Here is a 14,846-nt window from a genome sequence, read left to right as displayed (position 1 = left end):
TATTATGACTATTTACCTTATTGAATTAAGTTACAAATCTTACAACCATGACAATGCTCCTTTTGTTAATGATCCAACTAGACAACATCTATATAACTTGGCTTCAAGTCGTGAAGAGAATTGCATCAATAATTGCTTGAACTCATACATCTGATGATCCAGCTGTATTAACAAGTGTCAGCAGCTTCTCATATTCACGATGTTGTGATTCGAGTAGCGATAATGCAATATTGTTGCTACAATTTTCTTCACGACTTGTAACCAAACTATATAAATATTGTATAGTTGGATCATTTGCAAAAGGGGCACTCATTATAGAAAGAGCCTGGCTGGTGAAGAACAATCCAAGGGCAAACAGAGGGTCTAATGGACTACTTACATTGTCCTTGTTAAGACTTTCTTTAGAAAGAACAATGCAATTAGCTGCCCAAGGATCGCAGAGAAAGTCATATCCGCCATAAACATCACTGGCTACTATGCGCGAAGCAACATAACTATCTAAGCTATTAACGCATATAATAAGAATAATGGGGTCGACATTATATCTCTTCGATGCTTGTAGGCAATACCCAACCGCTCTCTTCATGAAAGCTTTATCAACCATTTGTTGTATTTCAATTATAATTGGTGGGAGCCCAAGATCAAATGATTTTGGCTCTAAGACCACATCAGAACGAGTACTATCACTCCATTCAGAGCATCCTACATGGTAGTCGTTCTCTGTGTTGGTTAATGTCTTTGTTATATAATTAATAACAGTTGGATCTTGAATGATTGCTTTAGACATGTGGTCTGCGCCTGGGCGCGTTTTTTTAGTTAAAAAACATTCATAAAGACGAAAAAAATTATAGCGCTACCACTGCCATTTTTAAACGTCATAGCGCTACTATTTTTAAACGTCACAGCGCTACCGCTACCGCTACCATTTTTACATGCAAATTGAATGGTACAGTTGGTACTATGGCTACAAAAAAGGAAATTGTCGATTACAAGCGTCACTAATTCTAAAAGATAATGTCTCTTCCTTCATCAAGCGAATACGCTTCATCTTTCCTTTAACTAAAGACCGAAATTGCTCAATAGAGTTAAGTTTTGGTGAATAGGGAGGGAGGTACATCACTCTATAATCTCTGAATTCAATTTTTCGTACCATTGGCTTTGATTTATGAAAACTCGCATTATCCATAACTAAATAATGATTTATCCTCATCCATTATATCAAGAGATTTATTGATAATCTTAACAAATGGGCAGTTGTTATTCCTCTTGGTACTGGATTTATATCAACCGCACCTTTTTCAATCTCTTGAGTACTCTCACTATCGTTGGTTTCAGCTACAGTTCTCTTTTTCCTGTTATTACTGTTTCTCTTCTTTTTACAAGATGTCTCTTCCTCTGGCTTTAGTGGTGGCTTCTTTAATACAACATAAAGCACGACAGACGAATGTATGGCGCCAATGACCGAATGAGAAACTGCTCTTGTTGTGTCAGTCTTAACTATAGCATTAGTTCCACGTGCTGATTTAGTCCAGTTGTTTCTCATGTTGACATGAAAGACAGCTTCGTCGATAAAAACACAGTTTTTGTTGTGTAATTGAGATCTGTACCCTTCCGTTTTTTGGAACCATTCGTATCTTATTTTTAAATTACTGATAGAGTTTCTTACTTTGGGCTCAAAGTGTGGTTTCTTTATAGTAATTTGCATGGTATTCTTCAAATGATTGTTGAGCTGGGACTTCGATATGGTGAAGCCATCAAACTTCTCGGTCAATTCATTAATGATGACATCAACAAAAAGTTGAGGATCATCATTGACTAGTTTGTTGATGTAATCTTCATGTCCAGTAGTTATGGAAGATTTTGGTCCGTTGTTACTCTTAGATTTTTTTTAGGGTGCTTCCTCCCCTCCCTCGTTTTTTTTGTAGGACTTCCACCATCTTTCTACCGTACGTGGGTTGATATTTAGCTCTTGGACAAATTTGGTGATATTGCCATTTTCAAAAAGGGGCTTCACTCATTTTATCGATGAACTGCTCCCTTTGAAAATCAGTGTAGGTATTGTAAGTAGTTGTCTTAGTATTCGAATTTTGAGCCTTTGAATGCTTAGTCGTTTCTTCTACGACATCTTTTTCAACAGGTTTATTAGCTGAATAGCTTTTTTTTCGACTTGTTATTGTTTCCAGCACAATGTTTGGGTTCGTAATCTCAGTTAAAACACCTTCCATTGGGTCATAAACTTTTTAACCATGTTCATCGAAAACATTATCAAATCCATCTTCGTAGGAAAAAGTGTTTGTTTTGGTTTTCGACAATTTGTTTTTTTTTAACCGCCAATATCCATAGTACCGACTGTATAATAAATATGTGTAATATATTCTCCCTTAAAAATCCCTGTAGATAGTATTAAACAATAAAATCTCTCTCTTTCTTTTTTTTTTTACGAAGATAATCTTCTTTCTTTAGAAAAGAGTGTAACAATGTGTAAAGTTAACTATTTTCGGTTCTTCTAATGATTTACTATGAATTCTACAATCATCATCTTCTTCTATCATACATTATATATGTATATATTAAATAAAGGAGGAGGAAGTAGAATTATTTTCATTAAATAAAGGGGAAATTGTTTTGTCAAAATAGACTTCACAATCAATCTATTTATTTATTTTTTTAACTCCATGTACGACATTATTTCTTACAAAATAAACTCGTGTAAAAAAAAAAAAAAAAAAAAAAAAAAAAAATCATTATTTCTTTCTTTTTTCCTTTTCTTTTTTCTTTTTTTTTTCTTTATTAAAATGAGTATTGCTGCATATCAACGAAAATCATCCTTTTTTATTAATCAAGAAGGGGAAATAGAAGGGGAAATAGAAGATGAAGAAACAAGTCGTTTTAGTGTGAATTCTAATCTTATGAATTATTCTATACCAACAGGATTCAATGAAAAGAGACTTTCTCCTCCTATTCACAATAAAAATAGAAAAAGAGAAATTCAGAGTGGTGATTCAGATACAAGATTAAGACAGCTTGAGGCACAGGTTGAACAACTTACACTACAAAATGTTAAGTTACAGAGAACAAATCGATTACTGAAAATAGATACAGATAATTTAATTGAACAAAGGACAAGTCCCTTAGAAAAGACAATAGAAGAATTAACTATCGTAAATGTTAAACTTCAACGTCTTTCACGACTATTACAACTTGAATTGGATGAAAAGACAAAGGAACTAAATGAATTTAAACAAAATCAAATACTTCAAATGAAGTCGGTTGGCCCTGAATATGAATTTTTAGTGCAAAATATTAATTTACTTCAAAGACAGGTAATAATAATTAGTAGAATTTTTTTTTTTAAATGGATATATATATATATATAAAGGAATGTCGAGTTAAAATCCTTCATTTAGATTGCAGGACGTCCTATTTGTGATGATACTTGCTGTTTTACTATGAAACCAATTGATCAATCCACTATGGTTATGACTTTACCTTCAACAAATAATGATGAAATAACTGAGAATGAAGCGATAGAGGCTCAACATATTTGTAGACCCATTATTCATTCAAATATCTCACAAGGCTCTTATGCCATTGAATTAGAAAAAAAAATCTACCATTTAAATCAAGCGATAGAAGAATTATACGAGGAAAAAGACCAGATGTTTCGGCAACAGTCATTGAAAGACAATGATTTTGAAACACTTAAAAAGGAATTAAGGATCAAAGATGAGATTGTGACACAACTAGAACAAGATTTTATGGGGTTAGAAGATCAAATTGAGCACCTTCAGAAGGTACGCATATGTAAGCAAATCATATAATATATATACATGATTATGTATAGGTTTGCTTAGAATAGATGTATGTAACTTTATAATATAAACTATATAATACATACATATAAAATATACACATATATATATGTGTGTGTATACTATAGGTTCTTCAAGATCAAAGTTATACAAATAATGATGATAACACATGTAGTTTAATCACTTCACCACCTATAACTCAGAGTGATCCAAAAAGACAATCATATATGTTAATGGAATCTAAACGAAGGTCATTAGCTATTAAAGATACCGAATTATTAGAACAGATGCTTAGAGGTGATCTAGAAATAGGGTTTCAGCATAAACAAAATCCCAAGACATTATCGTCGTTAAAGTATAGCAACTATACCGAAGAAGATGCTGAAAGGAAAAGTAGTATCGAAAGTATAATCGAAGAAGACGATGATATTACTTTTAATAACAAATCATCATCGTTATCATCATTATCTTCTTCTTCTTCGATTGTAACTAGTAATACTCTATCATTGAATACCAACTACATTGACCAAAAAGAAACAGAAGAAGAAGAAGAAATAGAAGGTATTAATAATACGTCTTGTAATAATGGAATTCCTTGTACTTTTCCATCTAAAAATCATTTAATATCATCATCGTCTCTACTAAATAATAATACCGACAATAATCTTAATAATAATAATTGTAATAGTAAAAAGCCAAAATATGGCCCCTTTTTGTTATTTGCAGGTATGGCCATAAACTTAGGATTCGCTTCTTGCTTAGGGATCACGGATGATTGGACTGTACCTATTTCATTAGCTACTTTGGTTTTTAACTCCTTATGGGATAACAAAATAACATAAAGAAAAACATCATCAGCAGCAGCACCACTAACAAATACTTTTTTTTTTCTTTAATATTATTAATGCTTTACATATAACATCTTTTTTCTTTTAAATAATACCATTGTATATCATTCTATGTAAATGAAGATATATCTTACCTTGAATCTATATTATAGTGTCTGCATATGAATCGTTTTCTTTGAAATAAAGCTAAATATAAAGATGGCCTACTAGAATTATGAAGCAATTATTGACATTTAAATTGTTGTATTTAATAATGATTTGGCTGTCGATATGTAGCGTAACCGTATATTTTGGGTAGAGAAAAGCAAAATAAATAAATAAATAAATAAAGGCTTTATATACTGGAGTAAATAAAAAGTGGTTACATTGGTATCAAATTCTCCTTCTTATCATGATGTATTAGTATTCTTCAATAAGATGATGCATCTACTTCATATAAGCTAGTTTAATAACTACAACAATACTAAAGATATATAATTTTTGAACCAGGTATAAAAAGCTTATCTTGGGAAATATATATACATGTAATCAAATTTAACTTTTGTATATACACATATATAAATCTATTTTTATGGCTATCAATACTGTCTGTATAAAGCATATTGAGAACTTTTAAAATATACGCCTTAAAGAAGAAAGTAGGTTTAAAATAGTCTTACCTTGTCTAGAAAAATAAATAAATAAAATTAGAAATAAACAACTAAGCTTTTTCCCGGACAGACGGTAAAATTGACAAAAATTACAGTGCAGAAAAAAAAAATAAAATAAAATAAAATAAAAAAATAATTTTTTTTTTCTTTAACACGCAAAGAAATCTTCACATTAAAAAAAACAAAAATGAGCGATTGGGGTAAAATAAAATAAACCATCTAAATTAGAAATAGAATAGCATCTTAAAAAAACTTTTTGATGATATAGAAGAGGAATTTAACGATGAGGTTGTTGTAAATACTAGACCAAAGATGGCTTGGGATGACGAAGAAAGTGATGACAATGATAATCAAGTAAAAGAATCCTGGGATGAATCTGAGGAAGAAGAGGAAGAAAAACAAGTACAACCCGTAAAAAAGACCGAAACTGTTACTAAAGCACCTGCCAAAAAGAATTTGACTTTGAAGCAAAAGATTGCTGAAAAAGAAGCTTTATTAAAAGAACAAAAAGCAAAGAAAATTGCATTGGTAATCAAAATATTGCCTTATTATTCCTGGTTTTTTTTATAATCAAAATCTTATATTTATATTCATTTTACCATAGGCTAATCGTTTCTTAGAAGGTGAAACTGAAGAAGAAAAGTTCGAACGTGCTCAAAAAGAAGCAGGTATTAAAAAGGAAGAATCTGATGACATCCAAGTAGAAGAAGTCTGTAAGTAATAAATAATAACAACCAAGGTTAGAGTATGACACTAAATGTATAATATCCCATTAGCTAAGAAAGCACCTTCAAAGCCTGTTGAATCTATTAAGCCTAGAACTCGTGCTGATTTTGAAGAATTCAAACAATTATTGACCGACATGATTCTTCAAACCAAGGTAAGACAAAGAAAAAAAAAGAATAAGAATACTTTGAATATTTATAAATTTACATATTTATATGGACTATTAGGGTAACTCTGCATATGCATCATTTATTGAACAGCTTGCTAAAGACCTTTCTGCACCTATGAAGGATATGGATGTTCGTAAAGCTGCTTCTAGTTTGACTGCTCTTGCTAATGATAAGCAACGTCAACAAAAGGAAGCTCTTAAGCATAGTAAAAAGACAAAGGGTAAAGTTCAACCTGCTAAGGCTGCTCCTGCACCTACTAGAGAGTACTCAAGTACCTATGATGACTTCGATGATTTCATGTAAAAAAAAAAATAAGTACATACACATTCATACAATATATTATATAATGTTATAAATAAAAAAGGGGACACATAAAAGATATAATAAACACTATATATGCTTTTAATTTTGAGTGTATATTAATAAAGACACAGTAGTAATAATGTACAGTTTAAAGAATATCCAAGCCCCTCCTTTAAAATATGTGACTCGTTTTCGTTCATGAATCTTTGACATTTTTCTCGAATAGGCTTTCGATATTTTTTATATCTTTATTTTTCTTCATCGATCCGACCATGGCTGAAGAATCAACAAAGTTATTATTAAAGACTAGGTACATGAAGAATTAAACTCATACAATATTCGTATTATTAATATATTTCTATTTACATATACATATATGTATATATACATATTTAAAAAAAAAGTTTCAAGCCAACCAAGACCATTGAGTCTATTTACACAGGTGGCAAAGTTGTCATTACAGAAGATGCTAAACATTTAATTACTACACTTAATGAAGACATTATTGTTACTGAATTTGATACTGGAAAACAAGTGCATGAATTAGAAGGTGTACGTAATACATATATATAAAGGAATTATTTACATTGGCTCTTTATTTACTAATTTATTGTATAGGATACTGAAATCGTAACGACCATGGCGGTGAAACCAAACGGTAAACACTTGGTTAGCGCAAGTCGTAGTTTATTTCTTCGAATTTGGGATCTTGAAAAGGGTGAATGTATACGTACAATGAAAGCCCATGAAGCACCTATTATTGTTATGGATATCGACTCCACTTCCACTTTAGTCGCGACCGGTTCTGCAGATGCAACTATTAAGGTGTGGGATATCGATAAAGGCTACTGTACACATAACCTAAAAGGACATGGTGGTGTCATCTCAGCTCTCAAGTTCCATCAATACAATGGTAAATGGTATATTGCTTCGGGTGCAGATGACTGTCAGGTTCGTGTTTGGGATCTTCAAAGTAGACGTTGTGTGGCTGTTTTGAATAGTCATGTCAGTGTCATTCGTGGTCTAGACTTCTCGTCCGATGGTAAATATCTAATCTCAGGTTCGCGCGATAAGGTCGTTAATGTTTGGGATTGGCAAGCCAAACAGTTAAGAGCAACCTATCCCATTCTTGAGACAATTGAATCAGTAGGATTTTTGGAAAAGAATGTAAAATTAGCAACCAAGTTTGGTAAAGATTGGCAAGATGCAGAGATCTTTTATACTGCAGGTGATGCAGGTGTTATCAAACTTTGGGATCTTAAGACAGGCCAGTTAATTAAAGCTCAGGAACCTGAAAAGAATAGTCAACATACACTTTCAGATATCATCTATATTAAAAAGACACACACATTGGCAGCAGTAACGAACGATCAAAACATTTTGATGTATTCGTTAGAACAAAAATTAAAACGCGTAAAGCAAATTGTTGGTTATAATGATGAAGTTGTCGATGTTGCGTATGTAGGAGAAGATGAAACTCATTTGGCTGCAGCAACAAATAGTGCACAACTGAGAATTTATAATGTAGAAACACAAGACTGTGATCTTCTTTATGGACATAATGATATGATCATATCTTTGGATCGTTCTAGAGATGGCACACTTCTTGTAACTGCATCAAAAGATAAAACAGCACGTCTGTGGAAGATTGATTTAAAAAGTGAAAACAAAGAGGATCGTTTTAAAAGTGCAGGTGTTTGTATTGGTCATACTGAGTCTGTTGGCGCTGTAGCTCTTTCACGTAAATCAAATTCTTTCATGATTACTGGTAGTCAAGATAGGACAATTAAATACTGGAACCTTCGTGATTTAAATCTTCAGAATGCAAATGAAGAATATCGTCCCAAGGCACTTTATACACATCAAGCACATGATAAAGATATTAATACAATTTGTGTTGCTCCTAATGATAAATATTTTGCAACAGGTTCACAGGACAAGACAGCAAAGCTTTGGAATGTGGACACGGGTGAATTAGTTGGCACAATGAAGGGTCATAAGCGTGGTGTATGGTGTGCACGATTCTCACCTGTAGATCAAGTTTTGGCAACAAGTGCTGGTGATAAGACAGTGAAAATTTGGAGTTTAAAGGATTTTACATGTTTGAAAACGTTTGAAGGACATACAAATTCTGTTTTGCGTGTTGATTTCTTGACAGCTGGTATGCAATTGGTTTCTGCTGGCTCAGATGGTCTTGTTAAAGTTTGGACAATCAAGACAAATGAATGCGCTTCTACCTTGGATAACCATACACAGAAGGTTTGGGCTTTAGCTGTACGTAAAGATGAGAAATATGTTATTTCAGCTGGTGCTGATTCTGTTATTAATTTCTGGGAAGATGTTACTTTACAAGAACAAGAAGAGGAATTAAAAGAAAAAGAGGAATTAATTATAAAGTAATGTATACATGTATAAATGTATATATTTTCTATTTATGCTAATTTTATATATATACATATTTATATAGGGAACAAGAATTACAAACCTTTATGCGTAAAAAAGATTATTTAAATGCTATTTTACTAGCCTTATCATTAGAGCAACCTTTCCGTTTATTGGGATTATTTAGAGAGGTTTATGAATCCAGATCTGAAGATGATGAAACTAGTATTACAGGATCTGAAAATGTAGATAAGATTTTGGCGGAACTATCTATTGAGAATATTGAAAAGTTGTTAGGTTACATTAGAGATTGGAATACAAATGCTAAGCATTCAGATATTGCACAGACAATTCTTTATGCTATCCTTTCAAGCCGTACATCTGAAGAACTAGTAGAGATTTCTACAGCTAAAGAGGTATATATATATATATAAATATTTATATTAAAAGGGAAAAAAAAGATAAAGTTATTAACAATTTATTTATTCCCTTAGTTAATTGATGGATTATTACCATACACTGACCGTCATTATCAACGTATTGACGATCTTATTACACAGTCATTTATCATTGATTATACTCTTCAAGCTCAAAAATAGTTTTTTTTTTCTTTTGAATTACTTCCTTTCTTTTGTAATATATATATATATTTTTGTGTAGACCGATTTCTTAACATCTTTTTAATTTCTTAAAACGATTATATCAAACGTGTTTTTTTTTCTGGAAGTTTTAGTGTACAATGAATTTCATATTATAAAATTTATAAAAAAAAAATATTTTTATATATTTATATATGTATGTATATGTATATGACCTATTTACATTCTAGTTGAAAATTACACAATTGTGTAATATTACAGATACTTTGCTTTAGATTAACATCTTTATAATATGAAAGATAAAAACGCGAGGTGGTTTATTTTATCTTTAACAATTATATAATACAACTTTATTAGTGGGAAAAAAAAATAGATCAAATATGCGTGTATAAAATTAAGAAGAAAGTAATAGATATTACGTAAATTTATTGTCGTGTCCTATAGGCACTACCCTTTGTTTGACCAATACATTCAGCAACACTGACAAATTTATAATTTTTCTTATCCTTGATGTATTTGATGACCCAGGGAACCAATTTTTCTGTAGTCTTCTTGTACACGTCATGATGAAGGGCAATATGACCTTTAGGATTTTTCTTGGAATCAGCCTCGATAACATCTTTATAATTTTTTTGTTCTTTAGAAAGACTGCTTTGACTGCTGTATCTCCAATCATTAGAATCAATATCCCAGAGAATCACTTTGTAACCAAGACTACCGAGTGTTTTAAGCGTGGTATCATCATAGGAACCAGCAGGAGGACGGAAGTATAAAGGATTCTTGCCAATGACAGAGCGGAAAATCTTTTCAAGCTTTTGAACTTCGGATTTAACCTTAGAAGCTGATTGACCACCAAGCTCAAGATGACTATAAGTATGACTAGCAAGTTGATGTCCCTGACTGTAAACATGTTTGATAACCTCCTTATAAGTTTTAATACCGTCACTTGTCTTTACTGTTTGTTTCTCCACATCTCTATAAATGTATATATATATATATATATATTTTATAAAAAAGAGAGAGAGGTGCCAATTAGAAACTCATTTATATATTACATACACGACATATCTGTATTCTACTTACACCCAATTATTGCCATTCATAAAGAAGGTAGCGGTAACACCATTTTTCTTGAGTGTTTTAGCTAAATCCCAAGTGTATTCATAAGGTCCATCATCAAAAGTCAAAGCAATTGTTCCAGGAACGGTACAAGTAGTAATGACTTGAGCCTTTGGTGCTCTCTTGTCAAGAGTAGTGGGTGCAGCAGAAACAGCTGTAGCAATTGCAGCAATAGTAATAATGAATGTGGAACGCATTTTTAAATAAAAGTATAATATAAAATGAGAAAAAGAAAATAAGTGATCCGAATGAATTATAATTCTACAGTCTATTTATATGATTTGAGTAGTAGAATAGAGTTCATTCCACTTTTTTTTTCTTTTTGTTACACTCATAAAAAAAAGAAAAAATTGTAAGTGTTCTAGTTACTTGGCACAATATAGTGATGATATATTTTGTAGTCATGCTAAAGAAGAGAACCCCTTATTTACTGATTTTCTTAGAAACATGGTTACTTTTTTTTTTCTTTTGTCAAATCGACCGAAATTTCTTCTTGTTTCAACTTTATTAAGAGTTTTATTAGTTATATGATATCATTTTTATGGAAAAAGAAAAAAAAGATTTTTTTTTTCTGGTTCAAATATCGTAAATAAAAATAGAAATTGATAAAAATAACTATGAATCCTTTTTATTTAACAAACACGATGGAATATAAAGAAGGGTCTCCTATCTTTTATAAATGAAGATCTAACTTGATTGGCAAAAATAAGTTTCAGATAACCGAGTAAGTAAGACTGCATAATAATAGTTTTTTCTCTCTATCTTTTTGTATTATTCATACTCTCATTGTTAAGGTGAAGCACTAAAAATTTTGATTTCAATATGCTATATCTTAAATCACATGAAAATTCACAAATTACCTAAAAAGTAATTTTTTGTCTCAGTATAGAAGAAAGAAAAATAAAATAAAGTTTACTTTGTGTTATACTGTTGTAACAAAAGATTTTCTTAGTTTGTAACTTAAAATTTGAACATTACACAAGAGCAATCAGATTCATAGAAGACCATATAATATAAATTAATTATTGGTAGAAATAGTTAAAGTCTTCTTCTTGTTGTTAAAGAATAATGGCTCAATAAAATACATCTTGCAAAAAAAAAAAAAAAAAAAAAAAAAAAAACGTGAAAAACGCCATATTGACTCAAGTCTTGTAAGTTTAGTGTATAAGCATGTTGTTGATAAGATGGAGATAAAAAAAGAAAACAGAATAAATCTGTGGAAACTTTATAAAATGAAGAAATTGAATAAGAATAAATTTAATTGAATTTCTCAAAATGACTGCAAAATGGATCCTTATTTATATCTTGTGGGGAATGAGTTACTTCGCGTCAGGAACAGAATGAAAGAAGAATATTTCCCATAAAATGATTAAAGATATTGTGTTTTAGCTCTCTAGCCTTTGCCCTGATTGAGAATTAATCTCAGTTAACTCTAATAAATATTAAATTATTGGTGCTCGATCTAGCCGGTTATTTTTCTTGAAACCAAATAATGAATGATATGGAGAAAATACTTTGTATTATATTCATTCCTCAATTTATTACTTGAATGAATATCATTATATTGTATATTGTATATTGTATATTGTATATTGTATATTGTATATTGTATATTGTATATTGTATAGTGTATAGTGTATAGTGTATAGTGTATAGATAGTATATGATTGTATTCATAAATTACTATATTAGATAATATTATAATAATGTGTATATATGACTAATAGGCACAATCTATAATTCATATATATCTTTATCATTAATAACTCTTTACACTATTGTTTGGCTTATCATTATCTTGTAACGTTAGTATTTATTATAATATTATTTTCCTCATCGCAAGAATGACTTGTATAAATTGAAATCGAATGATATTGTATGCATAAAGTGTACAACTAATAACTATAATATCATTCGGTCCTTCATGACTCTGATCTATACATTATGAGATATTATGTAATACATCATTATATACACAATACATGTACACAAAAAATAAAATAAAATAAATAATTTTGTTATATATTATAAGTCGCGTATTATGTATCAATAAGTTGATGTTTATTATATTCTCATTAAAGACATGACAGCAAAAAGAATATAAAAATATGTCATGTGCTACTGATGGATAGAACTTGTTCCAAATTGTTCATAGCATAATTTACATTAACTCTTATTGCATATTATTTTATATACATTAGGTAATCATATAGCTCATTCAAAAGAATAAATTGTATTTGTTGTAATAATATCCTCTTCGTTATTAACTATTATATGATTTATATTGTCAATAGGATATTCATGCTTTAAAAAGAATAATATATTTCTTCTCAATTATATCTGAATTGAAAGAAAAATATACATACGAGTGATCTCAAAAGAAAACAATAAAATCAGTTCTTCTTTTATCATCTTCAGAAAAGCTTTTCTACTAAAACTTCGAACTTTACAGTTGAAATCAATCCATGATACTTCAGGATCAAAAAATATGCAATTAAGGTGTGCAATTAGGAGGAGACAAGAATTCTTACTGAGTTCCAAAAATGTAATTTTGTGACTGTTAAGGACTCTTTTTTTGTGCTCGAATATTAAAAAAAATTTTTCTGACAAACTATAAAATCCTGTCATTGATACTTTTCATTTCTCGTTTTCTTGCTCAATACTTTAGAAAAAAATAAAATAAAAAAAAAGAGGTAATGTATTCGTATGCTTTGGATTCTATGATAAATATATTTTTTATTTTTTTGGGGATGAGATTGTTAGAATATTAGAGTCAAGCACTGACTAAGTAACTCAATAAAGAGTTACAATTGATGTTATTTTATATTCGCTGATACATAAAAAATATGTTTTATAAATCCAAAGAAAACATTTTTTTTTTATTTATTTATACAATATTAACTTTTTTTTTCTTTTGTAGGTATGCCATTTTGATATCTTTGGCTTGTCTTTTTTTTTATTTTGTTTTTTTTTCATTGAATATTTTATTATAAATAAACTATGTTTAAAGAATATAAAATCTAAAAAGGAACAATTGTTCCGAGCTTTTCTTTTTTCGCATGTTTGACTATTAGTCCAGCTATGGCACTGTCTTGAACACTAATACCAACACTCTTGAATAGAGTGATTTTTTCATTATATTTTGTTTCTATTTCTTCATTGTCAATCATATATTGACCAATTTCGAGCCAATCTTCAGGTTTAGATGATGCTACCAGCTCACCTGCTTCATGAGAACAGGCTTTTATAGAGTCAACAATAATCAGTTCAGCACGTTTAACTGTGTCTGAATCAATTTCGTGCATATCCAATCGATAAGAACCTATACAATTTAAATGAACACCAGGCTTTAACCATTGACCAACTAGAATAGGATCAGTCGCGTTTGTACAGGTACAAATAATATCTGCCTTTCGAACTTCTTCCTCCAATAAAAATGCATTGACATCATGATGGCTACTATTATCATCACCAACAGCACTCACAAATGTACGAGTAGGATAGATTTGTTGAAGTTCCTTGATTAATTCCAATCGACGTTGTTCACTTCTATTCCAAATAGAGATACGCTCAATACTAGGTCGGATGGAAATCATTATATCTATATGAGCTTTCGCCTGTGCACCCGCACCTAATACTACTAAATTTTTAGCCTCAGGATGAGCAAAATAACGCGTAGCTAATCCAGATCCTAATAAAATAATGATGACAATTATATATATATGTTTATGTATAGTGTTTTGATATTACCTGCTGCTGTTCTGATGGCTGTTAATGAAGTTGCGTTCATAACAGCCTCAGTTGAACCTGTTGTTTCATCTATAACAAGAATTGTGGCCGGTAAACCCGATAAACCCTCTTTTGTTGGTACACTAACAACCTTGATTGAAGTTGTATGATCTAAACGAGAAGGCATGAATAAAACTTGAAAAGCCTCGGTAGAAATCCCTATACGTTGAGGTGATTGTGATGCTAATCGCTCATTTTCGTTTGCTTTGTCATTTTGTCCTTCTGTAAATTGACGAAATGTCTTTGCCATAATGTCTACAATTTCATTTGCTACTTCTGTATTGCCTTGACTTAATATACGGCTAATATCTGATTGTGATATAACACGAATATTGGTCATATTACCCAAACTATTTTCTATATAAACAAAGAAAAATTTGTCTATTGGAATTCATCTGATGTATATGTGCATTAGCATTTTATAATTCACACGAAACAGGGGTCATTG

At 30.5% G+C, this 14,846-nt stretch overlaps 6 protein-coding genes across 6 annotated transcripts; 2 read left to right on the top strand and 4 right to left on the bottom strand.

The window, feature by feature from the left end:
- Window positions 1–20: 20 nt before the first annotated feature.
- BX663DRAFT_491428 (uncharacterized protein) lies at window positions 21–817 on the bottom strand. Its single transcript, XM_051525068.1, has one exon. It carries the CDS (start codon window positions 785–787, stop codon window positions 143–145), a length of 645 nt encoding a protein of 214 aa, XP_051387590.1. The 5' UTR covers window positions 788–817; the 3' UTR covers window positions 21–142.
- Window positions 818–1,851: 1,034 nt separating this feature from the next.
- Window positions 1,852–2,507, bottom strand: BX663DRAFT_5437 (uncharacterized protein). Its single transcript, XM_051530854.1, has one exon. The coding sequence runs from the start codon at window positions 2,223–2,225 to the stop codon at window positions 1,998–2,000; it is 228 nt and encodes a 75-aa protein (XP_051387589.1). The 5' UTR covers window positions 2,226–2,507; the 3' UTR covers window positions 1,852–1,997.
- A 402-nt stretch (window positions 2,508–2,909) lies between these two features.
- Window positions 2,910–6,509, top strand: BX663DRAFT_528390 (translation initiation factor eIF3 subunit-domain-containing protein; the record flags this gene model as incomplete). Its single annotated transcript, XM_051530156.1, has 7 exons — window positions 2,910–3,323; window positions 3,408–3,794; window positions 3,941–4,594; window positions 5,584–5,838; window positions 5,915–6,023; window positions 6,087–6,190; window positions 6,264–6,509. The coding sequence occupies 7 exons, from the start codon at window positions 2,910–2,912 to the stop codon at window positions 6,507–6,509; spliced, it is 2,169 nt and encodes a 722-aa protein (XP_051387588.1).
- Window positions 6,510–6,726: 217 nt separating this feature from the next.
- Window positions 6,727–9,671, top strand: BX663DRAFT_463836 (WD40-repeat-containing domain protein). Its single transcript, XM_051524001.1, has 5 exons — window positions 6,727–6,819; window positions 6,914–7,061; window positions 7,128–8,905; window positions 8,977–9,307; window positions 9,386–9,671. The coding sequence occupies exons 1-5, from the start codon at window positions 6,782–6,784 to the stop codon at window positions 9,488–9,490; spliced, it is 2,400 nt and encodes a 799-aa protein (XP_051387587.1). The 5' UTR covers window positions 6,727–6,781; the 3' UTR covers window positions 9,491–9,671.
- Window positions 9,672–9,805: 134 nt separating this feature from the next.
- BX663DRAFT_491415 (uncharacterized protein) lies at window positions 9,806–10,832 on the bottom strand. The gene is made up of 2 exons (XM_051525067.1): window positions 10,574–10,832; window positions 9,806–10,465 (listed from the first exon to the last, which is right to left on the bottom strand). Exons 1-2 carry the CDS (start codon window positions 10,804–10,806, stop codon window positions 9,916–9,918), a joined length of 783 nt encoding a protein of 260 aa, XP_051387586.1. The 5' UTR covers window positions 10,807–10,832; the 3' UTR covers window positions 9,806–9,915.
- Window positions 10,833–13,528: 2,696 nt separating this feature from the next.
- Window positions 13,529–14,749, bottom strand: BX663DRAFT_491413 (uncharacterized protein). The gene is made up of 2 exons (XM_051525066.1): window positions 14,360–14,749; window positions 13,529–14,300 (listed from the first exon to the last, which is right to left on the bottom strand). The coding sequence occupies exons 1-2, from the start codon at window positions 14,736–14,738 to the stop codon at window positions 13,630–13,632; spliced, it is 1,050 nt and encodes a 349-aa protein (XP_051387585.1). The 5' UTR covers window positions 14,739–14,749; the 3' UTR covers window positions 13,529–13,629.
- Window positions 14,750–14,846: the final 97 nt, after the last annotated feature.

Source organism: Cokeromyces recurvatus (genome assembly GCF_025118155.1).
Source record: "Cokeromyces recurvatus strain NRRL 2243 chromosome Unknown BX663scaffold_1, whole genome shotgun sequence".
Lineage (NCBI taxonomy): Eukaryota > Fungi > Mucoromycota > Mucoromycetes > Mucorales > Mucoraceae > Cokeromyces > Cokeromyces recurvatus.
This window is presented reverse-complemented; position numbering and strand designations above follow the sequence as displayed.